General features: G+C 37.0%; 1 protein-coding gene across 2 annotated transcripts in view; it reads left to right on the top strand.

Moving 5' to 3' along the window:
• Positions 1-16,644, top strand: part of MAP3K2 (mitogen-activated protein kinase kinase kinase 2) — a 97,777-nt gene that overhangs the window by 73,589 nt on the left and 7,544 nt on the right. For both annotated transcript variants that reach the window (XM_047869445.1, XM_047869444.1), the window contains exons 8-15: positions 634-764; positions 1,908-1,987; positions 3,449-3,516; positions 3,695-3,787; positions 5,383-5,589; positions 7,171-7,319; positions 7,677-7,808; positions 12,626-12,755. In XM_047869445.1, the coding sequence (XP_047725401.1) occupies positions 634-764; positions 1,908-1,987; positions 3,449-3,516; positions 3,695-3,787; positions 5,383-5,589; positions 7,171-7,319; positions 7,677-7,808; positions 12,626-12,755 (990 nt within the window). The remainder of the gene's footprint in view (positions 1-633; positions 765-1,907; positions 1,988-3,448; positions 3,517-3,694; positions 3,788-5,382; positions 5,590-7,170; positions 7,320-7,676; positions 7,809-12,625; positions 12,756-16,644) is intronic.

Raw genomic sequence — 16,644 nt, 5'->3', positions numbered from 1 at the left:
GAATGATTCAGCAGTTCTCTGTGTTTCTTAGTGCTCATGAAGATAAGTGTACTCTTGACCCTCTTCACCTATTTCACCCATCCCTCTGCCCACCTCCCCTATGGCAACCACCAGTCTGTTCCCTAAGAGAGGAGGGATTTAGTCTTATTTTGACAGGTGAGGAACCAGGTTTGTGGGGGTTGGATAATTTTACCAAAGACAATACAGTTGGTAAATAACTAGAACTGAGATTTTAAACTGAGGTATAAAGTCCACATTCTTTCCACGACATTATGATGCCTTCCATAAGTTATGTTAAAGGGTAACATATATCTAGGTACAAATGACCCTTGGAAGTTCAGAAGCAATGGCATCTAAAAATCTTTATTATCAGCCCCATAACGCAGTTGTCAGCAGTTAGAAGAACATACCATCTAATAAGAATAAATGAATATTACAGTGAGGTTAATAATTATAATAGGGTGGGAGTTTAGAAAGGTATAAAACATTTGAAGATTTATAGAAATGAATGTTCTTGTAAGTTTTAAAAACTGGATTTCAGTAGTTACTGAAATCCTGTATTTATATTTAATTGAAACAAAAATTAGTTCCCAGTTGATATTTATAAAATCATGTAACTTTTTTTCCTTTGAGGTCCCACTAGTAGAGATAGAAGCTCCCCTCCCCCAGGATACATTCCAGATGAATTACACCAGGTTGCCCGGAATGGGTCATTCACCAGTATCAACAGTGAAGGAGAATTCATTCCAGAGAGCATGGACCAAGTAAGCAAAAGTTGGATGTGGTTTTTCATTTCACTTAAAGGGATGTTGTCAGGATTTGTGTGGTTTGGCAGGTATCCTGTGTTTGTGTGTGTGTGTGTGTGTGTGTGTGTGTGTGTGTGTGTGAGAGAGAGAGAGAGAGAGAGAGAGAAAGAGAGAGAGGGAGAGAGGGAGAGAGAGAGAGGGAGGGAGAGACCTCTTCTCCCATGTCTTCCTTAAGTGAACAAAATGGTAAAAGAATATAGGATAATGCCCACTAACTTACATGTGCCTGTGTGCATTCATGTATAAACAAAGCTGGAATAAAGCTGGTTTTCTTATTTTGTCCATCCATAAATAAATGAATGCATTTGTTTGTAATCCTGGGATTGACATTCAGATTTTTTAATTAACATTTGAAAGATATAGTGAAGGGTGCCTGGGTGGCTCAGTTAGTTAAGTGTCTGACTTCCAGCTCAGGTCACAATCTCACAGTTCATGAGTTCAAGCCCCGTGTCAGGCTCTGTGCTGACAGCTCAGAGCCTGGATAGAGCCTGTTTCAGATTCTGTGTCTCCCTCTCTCTCTGTTCCTCCCCTGCTCATGCTCTGTCTCTCTCAAAAATAAACAAACATAAAAAAAATTTAAAAAGAAGAAAGATATAGTGAAACTAAAGATATTTAACTTTGTGAAGCTGAGGTTTATCAACTTTTTAAAACATTGTAAATGTTTTAATAATGTAGCAGCCACAATATCATTATTTTCCATTTGAGTGGGGCTTTAGTCAGTGTTCAGTAAGCAAAATTATGTGAAATCTTTCAGCTTTTATTTATTTAGCTAGTAATCTTATAGAGAAAATATTTTTCCCTTAGGATATTTTGAAGTTGTAGCCTACCTACAAGGGACCACTACATTTAAAATATTAAAAAATTAGTAACTCTGGGGAGAGGTGACTGCTGTTGGATATGGGGTCTTCTTGTGGGTACTGAAAGTGTTCTGCGACAGTGGTGAGGGTTGCACAACTCTCAGTATACTGAAAACCATTAAATTGTACACTTTAAATAGGTGAATTTTATGTTACATGAATTATATCTCAATAAAGCTGTTTAAAAACCCAGTAACTTCTGGTTGTACACATTGAATCATGGAGGAACTCTTTATTTTTCTAGATGCTGGACCCATTGTCTTTAAGCAGCCCTGAAAATTCTGGCTCTGGAAGTTGTCCGTCACTTGATAGTCCTCTGGATGGGTAATATGGATTGTAGTTTTTATTTTTTAATGTATGTGGGTACATATGCATATATATAGCATGTCAGAGGAATGTAATTGATACTCGTCCATACTTAGGCCAAATGAATTTTTTTAGTTTGAACAAATCCCTTAACCTCATGGGGCTCAGTATCTTTATTGGGTAAAATGATACCTGATTATAATATTATCAGTATTTCTGCTTGCCAAAACTGTGTTTGAAGCTAAATGCAAACTTAGAATGTACATTTACTTATAAAACTATGTTGGTGAAACTTCTATCAAATTTCTCATTTGAGGTTTCTTGAGTTGTTTTCACCTGTTTAGGATTATGTTCATTCTGGCACCAGGTTATAGATAACTTACTTTTTTGGTAATTGTGGCCCAGAATGTTGGCTGTCATTTAAAATTTAAGTAGTGTACATTTCTTTTGTGTGAAATGGCTGTTCAGAAATATAAGCTGGGTGAAGTTGCAACTGTGGATTTTTAGTTACAAGTGTTCCTTCTCTTCTGGTCTCAATAAGACAGTGTTCACATGTAGCAGGCAAAGTCATCCTGTAGCACACAGTCTGTAAAATCTTTACCTATTTGATCTCCTCTGGGATTTCTTTTTAGAAGCAAATTCTGAAAATAATAATGAATACTGTATGGAAATACACATTTAATTTTCTTTTACCTGTATGGATAAAACCTTTGTGCCCATGTCTACCTCAAGATAGATATCTGAAACATTTAAGAAATTCAGGAAAATAGTAATGTGGAAGCTATATATTGAGCATTTAATATTTGAAAGACACTGTCCTAAGCAATATATGTACACACCATTGATGAGTTGGAAACTATTATCTCATTTTTATAGATGTGGAAAATCTCAGAAAGGTGATTTGCCAAGATTGCAATTGCTGATTAAATGGTAGAGCTACGATTAAAACACAGGTGTTTGCCAACATCTGTAATTCCAAAACTTACCATTTTTACTGCCATACCCTATAGGTTAATATATTTTAAAAATTTTTTTATGTTTATTTATTTCTGAGACAGACAGAGCATGAATGGGGGAGGGGCAGAGAGAGAGAGAGACACACAGAATCCGAAGCAGGCTCCAGGCTCTGAGCTGTCAGCACAGAGCCTGATGCAGGGCTCGAACTCACAAACCATGAGATCATGACCTGAGCCGGAGTTGGTTGCTCAACTGACTGAGCCACCCAGGCTCCCCTATCGGTTAATTTTTAAAGCTAGGCTTTTGCCTCCCTGCACCAAGTAAGTGTTTAAAAAGAAGTCTCTCTTTTTCAGTTATGTTGACATTTCAGAGTGAGCTTCTTTATTCATATATTTATATATATATACACCTCATATATATGTATAATTTCCACACATACAGATACTGATATTGCATGAAGATATTTTAAATGTCTTATTTACATACTTTCTCTTCATTTAACATGACATTGTCTGTTTTTAGAGAGAGCTATCCAAAATCACGAATGCCTAGGGCACAGAGCTACCCAGATAATCATCAGGAATTTTCAGGTTAGACTCTCTGTATTCTAAATGTTTAAATATTTGTGTCATTAAACAATGCTTTGGCTGGGAGGGAGAGGGGAGGTTTTTTTTTTTTTTTAATGAATAAAAATGTGTAAATGTGTATTTTTTATTATTAGAGATATTTGACTTTTTTATAACCCATAACTTTCTTATGTCTCAATAGACTATGACAACCCTATCTTTGAGAAATTTGGAAAAGGAGGCACATACCCAAGAAGGTATCATGTTTCATATCACCATCAAGACTATAATGATGGTAAGCTTCTGTAACTAGACTACAAGAACAGCTTGTTAAAAATCTCAAAAATAATCAAAATCAAAATCACATTTTTAAAATCTCATATTTAAACCATTAGAGATAATTTTTTTCCTGAATCACTTAGTTTTTCTGCTTAAAACCATTTTTGAAGGGTACCTGTGTGACTCAGTTGAGCGGCTGACTGGCTCAGGTCACAATCTCATGGTTCATGAGTTTGAGCCCTGCCTCAGGCTCTGTGCTGACAGCTCAGAGCCTAGAGACTGGAGCCTGCTTTGGATTCTGTGTCTCCCTCTGTCTCTGCCCCTCCCCCATTCTGTCTCTCTGTCTCTCTGTCTCTCTTTCTCTGTCTCTCTCAAAATAAACATTAAAAACACCCAATTTTTGGTTTTTTTCCCCCAATATATGAAATTTATTGTCAAATTGGTTTCCATACAACACCCAGTGCTCATCCCAAAAGGTGCCCCTCCTCAATACCCATCACCCACCCTCCCCTCCCTCCCACCCCCCCATCAACAAAAAAAACCCAATTTTTGAAAGAAATTAGGTAACTAAAACGATAACAGGTTTATGCCAGCTTACCACATAGTACTTATCTTTCCCTTAAAAGAAAAACTGTAATTAAAAAATGATATTGGGGGTGCCTGGGTGGCTCAGTTGGTTAAGCGTCCGACTCTCTTAGTTTCGGCTCAGGGCATGATCTCATGGTTTGTGGGATCAAGCCCTGTGTCAGGTTGCATGCTGACAGCACAGAGCCTGCTTGGGATTGTCTCCCCCTCTCTCTGCCCCTCCCCCACTCATACATGCACACATACTATGTCAAAATAAATAAACTTAGAAAAAATTGATATTAACTAGAAAATTATTCCTTGATGATGGAATTCATACTTGCATTGTCCTTTTCAAAGAAAAAAAATACTTCTAAATTTTCTAACTTTTGTTCTTATAACTGGAAATGAGAATAAAGTACGTTTTTTTTTCTTTTTATCCAGAAATGAGAGAGTGCAGTGATTTTATGAATGTGGGGGGGGGGGTGTTTTTACAAAAGACATTGAATTTGTATTCAGATCCTGTTTTTGCCCCACTTTTCTCATTTCTGCTTCTTCCCCCCCTTTTCTCTTGATTTTCATTTTTTATTTAATGATTCATTGTTCAAAAGGCTATTTCCTTGAACTTAAAAAAAAAATACTACTCTTAAGTTTCAAACATGTAAACAAGGGGCACCTGGGTGGCTCAGTCAGTTAAGCATCTGACTTCAGCTGAGGTCATGATCTCCCAGTTCATGGGTTCGAGCTCCGCATTGGGCTCTGTACTGACTGCTTAAGAGCCTTCAGAGCCTGGAGTCTGCTTTGGATTCTGTGTCTCCCTCTCTCTCTGCCCCTCCCCTGCTTGTGCGCGCTCTCTCTCTCTCTCTCTCTCCCCCAAAAATAAACATTAAAAACAAAAGTTAAAAAGGTAATCAAATAATCATTGCTATTTTAGTTTCTTAGCCTACTCACAGGACAGACTTCTATTTCTCATGTTACAAATTTTAAATACTTTGAATTACAGCATATGAATAAAAGTTGTAAGGTAATCCTGTTTTGATTTTGTAGGTCGTAAAACTTTTCCAAGAGCTAGAAGGACCCAGGGGACCAGCTTCCGGTCTCCTGTGAGTTTCAGTCCTACTGATCACTCTTTAAGCACTAGTAGTGGAAGCAGTATCTTTACCCCAGAATATGATGATAGTCGAGTAAGAAGAAGGGGAAGTGACATAGACAATCCTACTTTGACTGTAATGGACATCAGCCCACCCAGCCGTTGTAAGTAAAAGAAATTGGCACAGTGAATGTTTAGCAGAACCTTTGCAGAACTTTACAGTATTAAAAGGAATAAATACCAAACGAGTCCTCAGGGTGAGACCCAACTTCTCAAAAAAAGGTAAAAAGGGTATTTCTAAAAGTGGTTGGAATATAAGGTGTAAGTACAGTGTTACTGCTAATTACTTTAGCTGATTCTTTCCTTCTCTTTAGTTAGTAAGATTGTTACCAGTCTGTCATTTATTCGTTCATTCCACATATCCTTGTTGAGTACCCAACTGAGATTCCAAATATGACCTCTAAAATGTAGTCTAACGGGGAGAATGTTGTGTGGAGAAATGATTATTGTATAGTATTTAATCTAGATCTTGAATGTGAGTAGGAATTCACTAGCTCGGAAGGTGATATGTGTAGGAGGTCATGGCATGCTCTGAGAATGGGGAATAGTTCATTTTTGGCTAAAGTGAAGGGTATCTTACTTGAAACAGTAGGAAAAGGACTAGAATGGTAACTAAGGCCAGATTGTGGAATATTTGGACTTTATCACATAAGCAGTGCATACCAAGATTTGTGCTCAAAGGTATTTATTGCAGCAGCATTTGAATATTTCACATTCATCCCTTTTGTTCTAGTGTTGTCATATTTTACTTTTACATCTGTGACCTTACACTACATTGTTGCTATTTGTCCTTTAGACAGCTATTGTTTTTGAATTGATAAAAAATAAGAGAAGAATATCTTTCATATATCCATCACTTTATTTCTGTAAATCCAGGATTTTGTAGACTATAGGTTATATAGATTCCGGATTCTGTTGGGTATCACATTCCTTCTGCCTGAAGAATTGCTTTAAACCATTCTTGTAATGTAAGTCTGCTGGCAATGAATTCTTTCAGAGTTTGTTTGAAAAAGGTCTTTTTTCTCCTTTACTTCTGACATATATATATATTTATATATATATATATATATATATATATATTTTTTTTTTTTTTTTTTTTTTTTTTTGATACAGAATGCTGGGCAGTTTTTTTTTCCTTTTAGCACTTTAAAGCTATTTTTTTCCGTTGTCTTCTGACTTGTATACTTATTGAAGGAAGGTCTGCTGTCCTTCTTATCTTTAATCTTCTGTAGTATTCCCACCCTTGCTCCTGCTCCAGCTGCTTGCTGCTCTCAGGATTTTCTCTTGTTAGAATGAGAGTGATACTCTGTCCAGCTTTCTACATCGTAAGCAGGTGGAAGACTAATTACAAATATTGCTGCAATAAAGCTTAGGAATGGTGCATCTGACAGTCCACAGTACCTTAGATTGAGTGAAAGATACTATTATATTTTTAATTGAGGGAAAAATAATCTGTTTGGAAAACATAAGGCATGGGGATATATGAACCTTGTTTGGGTTTAGAATCTTAGAAAACTGAGGAGAAAAATTTTCAAAGATGATCATTATGAATTTGGATGATAATGATTTTCCCTTATATCCACACATACTCAATTAAGGATGTCACTAATGCAGTTTACTCATTTAGTCCTTAACCATTTGTGTGCCATCTGGGTATTCCATTTTAAGAAAATATTCTTTTTTAGCACCTCGTGCTCCAACCAACTGGAGATTGGGCAAACTTCTTGGCCAGGGAGCATTTGGCAGGGTCTACCTCTGTTATGATGTCGATACAGGAAGAGAATTGGCTGTTAAGCAAGTTCAGTTTGACCCTGATAGCCCTGAGACCAGCAAGGTAAGAATCACTGCAAGCTACTTTGTCACATTTATAAGAAGCATTTTTACTAAATAAATGTAACGCAATAGAATATTTTGTTTTCCCTTAATACAAATTATTTGTGAAACAAATCAATAATTTATCTACTTTGTACTGTGACTTTTTTTTCTCTTTAGTACTCAGTTATATTCCTGATCGGATTTAGTATTGCTTTAGTATACCTTCAAGGTCTATTACTGTTTAGAGACTTTAAAATGTTTATTCCTTGGGAAGTAAAAATTTCAGAATGAAATCACCTTGATGGTCCATGAAGTTTGAATGTTTTGCTTTCACTAGCAATGCTGTAAAGACTTAAAAGTGAGTTTTGTCTTTCAGGAAGTAAATGCACTTGAGTGTGAAATTCAGTTGTTGAAAAACTTGCTGCATGAGCGAATTGTTCAGTATTATGGCTGTTTGAGGGATCCCCAGGAAAAAACCCTTTCCATATTTATGGAATATATGCCAGGGGTAAGTTAGTACATCTTATGAAAATAAACATATTCTCTTTCACGTCTTCAATAAGGAAAGAAAAACTAAAACTTTGATTATAATATGTTAAACTACTTTAGAAAATTTTGAAAGTTTTAAATTATTGCTGGGTAATGTAATTTTATTTTGTTTTCATTTATTAACTCATTTTTTTTTTCAACATTTATTTATTTTTGGGACAGAGAGAGACAGAGCATGACCGGGGGAGGGGCAGAGAGAGGGAGACACAGAATCGGAAGCAGGCTCCAGGCTCTGAGCCATCAGCCCAGAGCCCGACGCGGGGCTCGAACTCACGGACCGCGAGATCATGACCTGGCTGAAGTCGGACGCTTAACCGACTGCGCCACCCAGGCGCCCCTATTAACTCATTTTTTTAGACAGTGCTGAGGTATACTAAAATAGGTTTACAGGTACCATAGCAGTCCACACTCAGATTTCCCTAAATGATCTTAAAATAACCATAATAGCTGGTTTATACAAACCAGGATCCAGCCCAGGACTGCACATTACATTGAACTGTTATGCCCCTTACTTCTTTTTTAATCTAGAACATTTTTACATGACATAGGTTTGACAAAGAGACTAGGTGCTCTGTTGACAGTCTCACCTCCTAGATTTCTCTAATTGTATCCACATAGTGGTGTTTAATTTGTTCCTTTATCTTCTTATTTCCTGTAAGTTAGATTTAGTATCTAAATTAGGTTTAAGATGTGGCATTTTTTATTAGAATGCATCATAGATGATACTGTGCATTTCATGTTGCATCCCATTAGGAGACCTACAATTTCTGGTTGTTCCTCTATTAATGATGCTAAGATTGAGTGTTAGATTAGGATGATTGACATCCAGATTTCTCTGGTGTAAGATTTTGTTTATTCCTGAAGACCAGAAAGTAACTTGAGCTATTAGCAATGGCGCATAAGAATATCCAGTTCCTGGGGTGCGTGGGTGGTTCAGTCAGTTGACTGTCCAACTCTTGGTTTCAGCTCAGGTCATGATCTCACAATTGGTGAGCGCAAGTCTCATGTGGGGCTCCTCAGTGCCTGTGCAGAGCCTGCTTGGGGATTCTCTCTCTCTCTCCCTTTCTCTGTCCCTCCCCCACTCGTGCTCATGTGCTCTCTCAAAATAAACTAAAAAATAAAAATAACATCCAGTTCCTTTTCAGTCATCTACCTAATGTTTTTAACATAGATTGGTAATCATTGCCTGAGTCAGTAGTTTCAATAGAAATTGCAAAATGTGACTTACAAACTGTTATTCCTTGTATGTAATTTTTAATATTTGTAGTGTTGTAGGGCACATTTTAATATTAATGTTTTTCAAGATGGTGGTACATTTACTCTTTTAAAAATACATGCATTCAGGGCGCCTGGGTGGCTCAGTTAGTTGAGCGTCTGACTTTGGCTCAGGTAATGATCTCAGAGTTCATGGGTTTGAGCCCCGTGTTGGGCTCTGGGCTGACAGCTCAGAGCCTGGAACCTGCTTTGGATTCTGTATCTCCCTCTCTCTTTGCCCCTCCCCTGTTTGTGTTCTGTCTCTGTCTCTCTTAAAAATGAATAAACATTTAAAAAGTTTTTTTAAACACATGCTTTCGTGTACTTTAACAGGTAATATATATTAGGAAAAACATTTGATTTATGGGTCTCTAAGTGGATTGTTTATTAGAAGTGTATATGTTTAATGTACAAATTTACAGTTTGAGCTTATGGATCAGTAAAACTGTTGACCAGTATCTAATAGTAATGGTTTTAATCATCCTGTTTCACAAGATCAGCAGTAAACTTTACTTTCTTATCATCATGAATAACTGTTTATAGAGACACTGTTGTTACTCATCATTGCTACTTTGTATTTTCAAAGATTCTGTTGATAGTATAAATTAGTTGGGTTTTTTTTTTTAATTCCTTTGGAAAACAAATTGGTGGGATGTATTTAAATGCCATAGAAATCTTCAAGACTTTGAAGACTTTTGGACTGGTAATTTCACAGAAATTCATTCTACAGAAGTAATCCAAAAGAAGGAAAAAGTTGTGTATATTTATTTTAGTATTGTCTGTGATGGAAAATGAGTGCCCACGGTAGAATTAAATTACGATGGTGCTGTCAAGAGAATATGTTAAAATTGTGAAGGCTATGTTGCAAAGTTGGAGGAAGTACTTACAGTAAGAGAAAAAGAATATAAAATACTTTTTAATAATGATGATGGTGTTTTAAGAGTACCTGTATTTGGACAAGGATAGGAGAAACTTAAAAAATGAAAATGTGTCATGTTGTAATTGTGATAGATTTTTCTCTTTTATTCACATTTCGATTGCTGTTTGTATAATTATTTAAATTGGAAATAGAAAATTCTGAATAAGCATGAATAGAGGTCCTGATTGTTGAAGATAAGATTAAATGGTTGGGGCTCTTGGGTGGCTCAGCTGGCTGAGCGTCCGACTCTTGATTTCGGCTTAGGTCATGATCTTATGGTTCCTGAGCTTGAGCTCCAAGTCCGGCTCTGCACGACAGTGCAGATTCTCTGCCCCTCCCCCACACATGTGTTTGTGAGCACTCTCTCAGAATAGATAAACTTTAAATTAACCATTTAATTGGCTGGGACTGATTTACATCGCAAGTGGAGACAGGTGATCCTTATATGTTTAGCAATCTTAAGACTAAACCAGGACCATTCAGGAAGAGGTGTTAGATTCTGCTTCTCATTAACTTCACTTGGTTTTGTAAGGGCAGCTATCTCTTCAAAGTATAGGTTGTCAGTGAAATCATGTTACCAAATTAATCATAGTTCATCAGCAGTCTTAAATGAATTACACATATGCCAAGCCCATGGCATATAATGGTCTGGACATATATGATTTTATTAGACTTAACTGAATCTCCAAGTTTGTGAAAGATGCTATATAATTCTCTCATTAAATTTGCCATGATGATCTCTTTGTGTCCTCGATTCACACTTTGCCAAGATTGTCATCCCATTTTTCAGTTTTCCCAAATGTAGCCTTCTGTTTCTTAGTTGATCTAGAACTGCTTTTGGAATAGAACCATAACTTTATTCTCAGTATCTGGACTAGCAGCTAGCTGTTGATTTCTCTGTTACACACACGTGCATGCACACACACACACACACACACACACACACAGTTTTTATCTCACAGTACTTTGCAACTCATTCCACTTGTTCACATCGAAGAAGATAACTGTGTTTTTGGTACACAGGAGTAAATAGACTACACTGATGGAGCTGTTAGCAGCTATAGGCTACTGGCCTAGCTGCCCAAGGCCCAGAAGAGCCTTAAGTCCATCACTTGTTTGCAGCCTACAAGTAATTTGGGGGCTTATTATTTGGACAGCTCAGTTCTAGCTATGTTATTTTGGGTATTACTACAAGTAGAGACACAATAAGTAGACTGAACAAAAAGCCAAGTTGACTTGTAGGTGTAGGTACTTGGCTGCCTAAGGCTTTCCACAAATGTGTTTGCAAATTTGGGTCAGCAGAATTGCATCTTGCGGTCCCCCCAGATGTTGTTGATGAATAGTGGAAACAAGCAAATGGTTAAACCTGTGAAGTCTAAGAATCTATTTTCCTATGGCAAAGTATACCATTGGCCAAAACTCAAGGAAAGGCAGAAACATTTGGATATAGAATAGATTTTATCCTTCAAGAAACATTTTATTCCTATCTTTTAAAGTGGTGATTAGGGGCGCCTGGGTGGCGCAGTCGGTTAAGCGTCCGACTTCAGCCAGGTCACGATCTCGCGGTCCGTGAGTTCGAGCCCCGCATCGGGCTCTGGGCTGATGGCTCAGAGCCTGGAGCCTGTTTCCGATTCTGTGTCTCCCTCTCTCTCTGCCCCTCCCCCGTTCATGCTCTGTCTCTCTCCGTCCCAAAATAAATAAAAAACGTTGAAAAAAAAATTTAAAGTGGTGATTAGTCATCAAATTTGCACATTGGAATCAATCAGTAGGGAAGCTTTTTCAGAATTCAAGTGCCAGTGTCTCACCTCAGTGATTCAGCATTCTCAGAAATGGCACCTCATCTTGCTTTAAAAAGCATATAAGAAAATTTGAAATTCTTCTTTAGTATATTTTCACATATTTTGAACTAGAATGTTGAGTATGTATACAAAGGAAAACTTACCCATTCTTTCTCCTGAGAAGTAAATTAGCAGATATCAAACAAATAAGATTCAAGTAGAGCATATAGAAAAGAGCAAGTGAGAAAAACAAAAGTATATTCAGGGCAAAGAGTGCAAGATTTTATTATTTATTTATTTATTTACTTATTTATTTATTGTTTTTAATTTAGAGCATGATTGGGGGAGGAACAGAGAGAGAGGGAGAGAGAGAATCCCAAGAGGTTCTGCACAGTGAGTGTAGAGCCCAATGCAGGGCTCAATCCAGCAGACTGTGAGATCATGACCTGAGCTGAAATCAAGAGTCAGAAGCTTAACCAACTGAGTTAGCCAGGCACCCTGCCCTCCCAAAAAAGGAAGATTCTAAAAAACACAATTGCAAGAACAGGAGATCGTTAGAACCAACATAGTCATGGAAACAAGGGCATCAGTCAAAAAATACTTTTAAAAGGCTTCTTTCAGCTCTGACCATACTCTTCCAGGGTTTGAGTCAGGAAATGTAGTAGAATTTATGTTAATTAGATGGCATATAATGTCCTTAATGTACTCTCCAACTAAAGCCTCCTAGTCATGAACTAAAGATCCTTTTAAAAATATTTAATAGTGGTTTTCATTTCAAACCATACCATAGTTTTTTTTGTTTTTTTTTGTTTTTTTCCCTTTTAGGGTTCAATTAAGGACCAACTAAAAGCATATGGAGCTCTTACTGAGAATGTGACTAGGAAATACACCCGTCAGATTCTGGAGGGCGTACACTATTTGCACAGTAATATGATTGTTCATAGAGATATCAAAGGTAAGTGATGAAGTATTTTTTAAGCATACAGTTATTTTTTTTGTGAATCTAAATGAAACAGGTGATATGATTTAAGAAATTTAACATTTAAATTAATACATCTACCTTTAAAATATCTTAGGAAAGCAATTCTGCTTTTTTGCGGACTCTGTCGATATTCTGACCGATGTTCAGGTCTTCACAAGTGGGTAGCTCATCTGTCATGGTTCCAGAATCAATAAAGTTCAAATGATCATAAAAATGAGACCTTTCATACAGGGGAACATACATATATAGAACATAGGCATTAGAGTATAGCAGTTGAGAGTAGGGGCTCTGACACCAGATGGCCTGGTGCAAATTTGGGCATCATTGTGACCTTGGTCAAGACATATAATCTCTCTGTGCCTTAGTTCCTCATTTTTAAGGAGGATAATAATAGTGTCCAACTCATAGGAATTTTGTAAGAATTATAAATGAGTTACTTTATATAATATGCTTAAGACATATATTTAGGAAACACTCAGATTAGCTGTGATGGTGATATGCTTTATGTTGAGATCATATTTAAAGCCATGGGGGTAGGTGTCACTATCTAGGGAGAGCGTAAGAAGAGGGAAGAAGAGAGCCCAAGATGAGCTTTGATAATCTGTAACTCAGTTAAACTCTCTTTTTAAAACTCAGAAACCCAACTGTTTTCAGGGAGCAGGTACGTAAAGGAAGTGCATGATGTGAGACAAAAGCAGTTGGCAGAGATGTTTCAAATTATGAGAGTGCCTACAGCTTTGTACTGCATAGCGTATCCAGAGGTCTGATTCTGTAAACACTGGGTTGTGGCCCACATTTAAAGATCACTTTATTTAATCGGTCAGTAAGAAACACACACACATGTGCAGTTGATCCTTGAACAACACAGGTTTGAACTGTGTGGGTCCACCTATTCATGAATTTCTTTTTATAAACTGTGGTACTGTGAATGTATTTTACTTATGATTTTCTTAACATTTTCTTTTCTGTAGTTTACTTTATTGTAAGAATACAGTATATAATACATTTAATATGCAGAATATGTGTTAACTCTTCATGTTATCAGTAAGGTTTCCAGTCAACAGTAGGCTGTTAGTAGTTAAATTTTGGAGGAATCAAAAGTTTTACGTGGATGTTCAACTGTGCTGGTGCAAGGGGTGCCCCTAACCCTTGTGTAGTTCAAAGGTCAACTGTGAATAATAAAAACACATTTTTATTGGTTTTTCTGGGGACTTTTTTGAGCTATCGGGTATTTAGTTTCTTTCTGGTATATGATACATCATAAATATGGCCATATTCAGGCCAAACGGAACATTCCTAACACGTTTCTGGTGACAGAGTAGAATCTGCTTCAGAATGCCCGAGCCAGATCGCTGGTATGGAGTGGAGCTTGCTAGTGTGTCTGGGAGGACGAGTACCTGCCTACTGATCTAAAAAGAAATAGTCTTTCACCTCAGTTGTCAAGTACAAAACCTGATAGCTTCAAGAACCACGTAGGGAGATTCTTTGATTGCAAATTTTCTATTAGGAATCACTTCTATTCAAGCCAGTTTCTCTTTAGTTTTCATAATGAGGAAAGGTAGAGGACCTGAGGGCAGCTACCCCTCAGTGGGTCCTCTTCTAACCTTGCCATTCCGGTAAATGAGGAGGCTGGAAGCAAGCAGATTTAAAAGTATTACAGGGCAAATAGGTTGATAAGAGAAAAGCAAGATCTAAAATTGGATATGCAATGTGATCTCAAGTTTGCAAGATTAAAGTACAACCCAGGAGAACAATTTCCATATAATTAATAGTGATTATTTCAAAATGGGAGGATGAGTGATAGTTGTTTTCTTTTCATACGTTTTACTTTCTGTATTTCCCAAGTTTTTATAATGTGCAGTTTTTATTTTTACTTTTATTTTTTTTAATTGTGCAATTTTTAAATTTTGTTTTTTTCAACGTTTATTTATTTTTGGGACAGAGAGAGACAGAGCATGAACGGGGGAGGGGCAGAGAGAGAGGGAGACACAGAATCGGAATAATTGTGCAATTTTTAAATGATGAGGGAAAAGGAAAGATAGTTGGTTGCTCTTAAAGTTTAAATCCATGAGTTCATAATGAAACTTAGGATAAAAACGAATTGATCATTGTTGCTAGGAACCAGCTCATTATTTTATAATCGGGTTCCTTTATTCTGCTTTTCTGTTACAAACTATACTACAGAGGACCAAATAGTGGATGAAAAGAAACATCTTTATAGAAGTGTGTTGGCTAACAAATGAGAAAAGAATAATAGAATAGTATCATTTTGCAACCACTAAGGAATTAATAGATGTAAGCACTAAATATGAACAGTTGCTGACATCACTAAAACAAAGCCAGTCCAGCATTATGTACTTCCTATTTGTAGAATAATACATCATCATCCATGTAGGTGGTTCTGCAAAAAAAAAAAAAAAAAAAGCAAAACTGAACCTGAATCTGATCAAGCCTCTAGATTCAGCTACGAATTATAGAACACATATAGCACAGATGCATATGTAGAATGACTCCTTGGGATGGAGACAGCAAGATCTGGACCATAAGGAAGCTATAGGCAAACAGTTCAGATTGTTCATAAATTACAAAGGAAAAAAAGGGATTGGAGGGAACTTTAGATTAGGAAAGACTTAAAAGATAGATCAGTGAGTCTCAATGTATGGACCTTATTTGGATTCTGATTTTTTTTAATGTTAAAAATAGCATATATTTAATAATATTAAAGAGTTACTGTCCATCCTCTTAGGTGTGATGAGAGTTTATATTTTAAAGATAGGTACTAAACTATTTGTTGATCCTGGTGTGTTGAATTTGCTTCAGATAATATGAGGGGGAGTAGCTAGCAGTATACATACTGGTGGGGAAAGATTGTGGGTACTATATTCTTGTGTATGCTTTTGTGTGTTTGAAAAGTCTCCTTAAAAGCCTACTTCTAATGTACTTAAAATTAGCTTTAAAAAGTTGCAAAGTTATTTTGGTAGCTTGGCTACACAGTTTCTCCTCAGCGTTCATAAGAATGGACATTGGTTCGTCATTGGTGATTACTCCATGGCTTTCCCAGTCTGTGTCCATGGCTCCCCCAGTCTGTGACCTGCCTAGGATTGTTCTTCCCATCTCATTGACAGTAAAAGCTGGCTGGTTTGTTGTCCTTCCTCTGGCTAAGCATTTTATAGGGAGTGGCTTTTTTGACAGAATATCTCTGCAAGTTTTGAGCGGTGGGAGATGTTAAATAGGCAGTGTGCTGTTTTTGAGGATCACTGGTGTCCTTATAGCATGCTTAGTCTCATGGCATATAGAGAATGGATCCTGGACCCTCCCCTGGAGAGAGGCTCTGGGGAGTCATTGCTGACTAGCTGGGGAGTTTGCTGGGAGAACAGAAAGACAAGTACAGAAGTCCATGGTGGGGAATGCACAGTTTACATTCTCTCTCTTCTATAATGCATATTTTCTCTACTGTTCACTCTCCTTCTTAGAGGCCATTAAAAAAAAAGGATAAAAGGACAAATAAGGAGGTTTTTTTTTTTAATATAAAATATAGTTAAGGTAATGGAAGACTTAAAAAATGAAAATTGAAGTAAAGCTTAAAGATTAGAACAGATATGTTAATATAATAAATTGCTTATTTAAGAACATGTTATGGGGGTGCCTGGGTGGCTCAGTCGGTTAAGTGTCTGACTTCAGCTCAGGTCATGATCTCACGGTTTGTTAGTTTGAGCCTCGCATCAGACCCTGTGCTGACAGCTCAGATCCTAGAGCCTTCTTCAGATTCTGTGTCTCCCTCTCTCTCTGCCCCTTCTCTGCTCATGCTTTGTCTCTCTTTCACGAACATTAAAAAAAAAAAATTAACAACAAAAAGAACATG

The sequence above is a fragment of the Prionailurus viverrinus genome, chromosome C1 (genome assembly GCF_022837055.1).
Source record: "Prionailurus viverrinus isolate Anna chromosome C1, UM_Priviv_1.0, whole genome shotgun sequence".
Taxonomy (NCBI): Eukaryota; Metazoa; Chordata; class Mammalia; order Carnivora; family Felidae; genus Prionailurus; species Prionailurus viverrinus.
The sequence above is the reverse complement of the archived record's forward strand: the minus strand, read 5'-3'. Positions and strand labels throughout refer to the sequence as shown.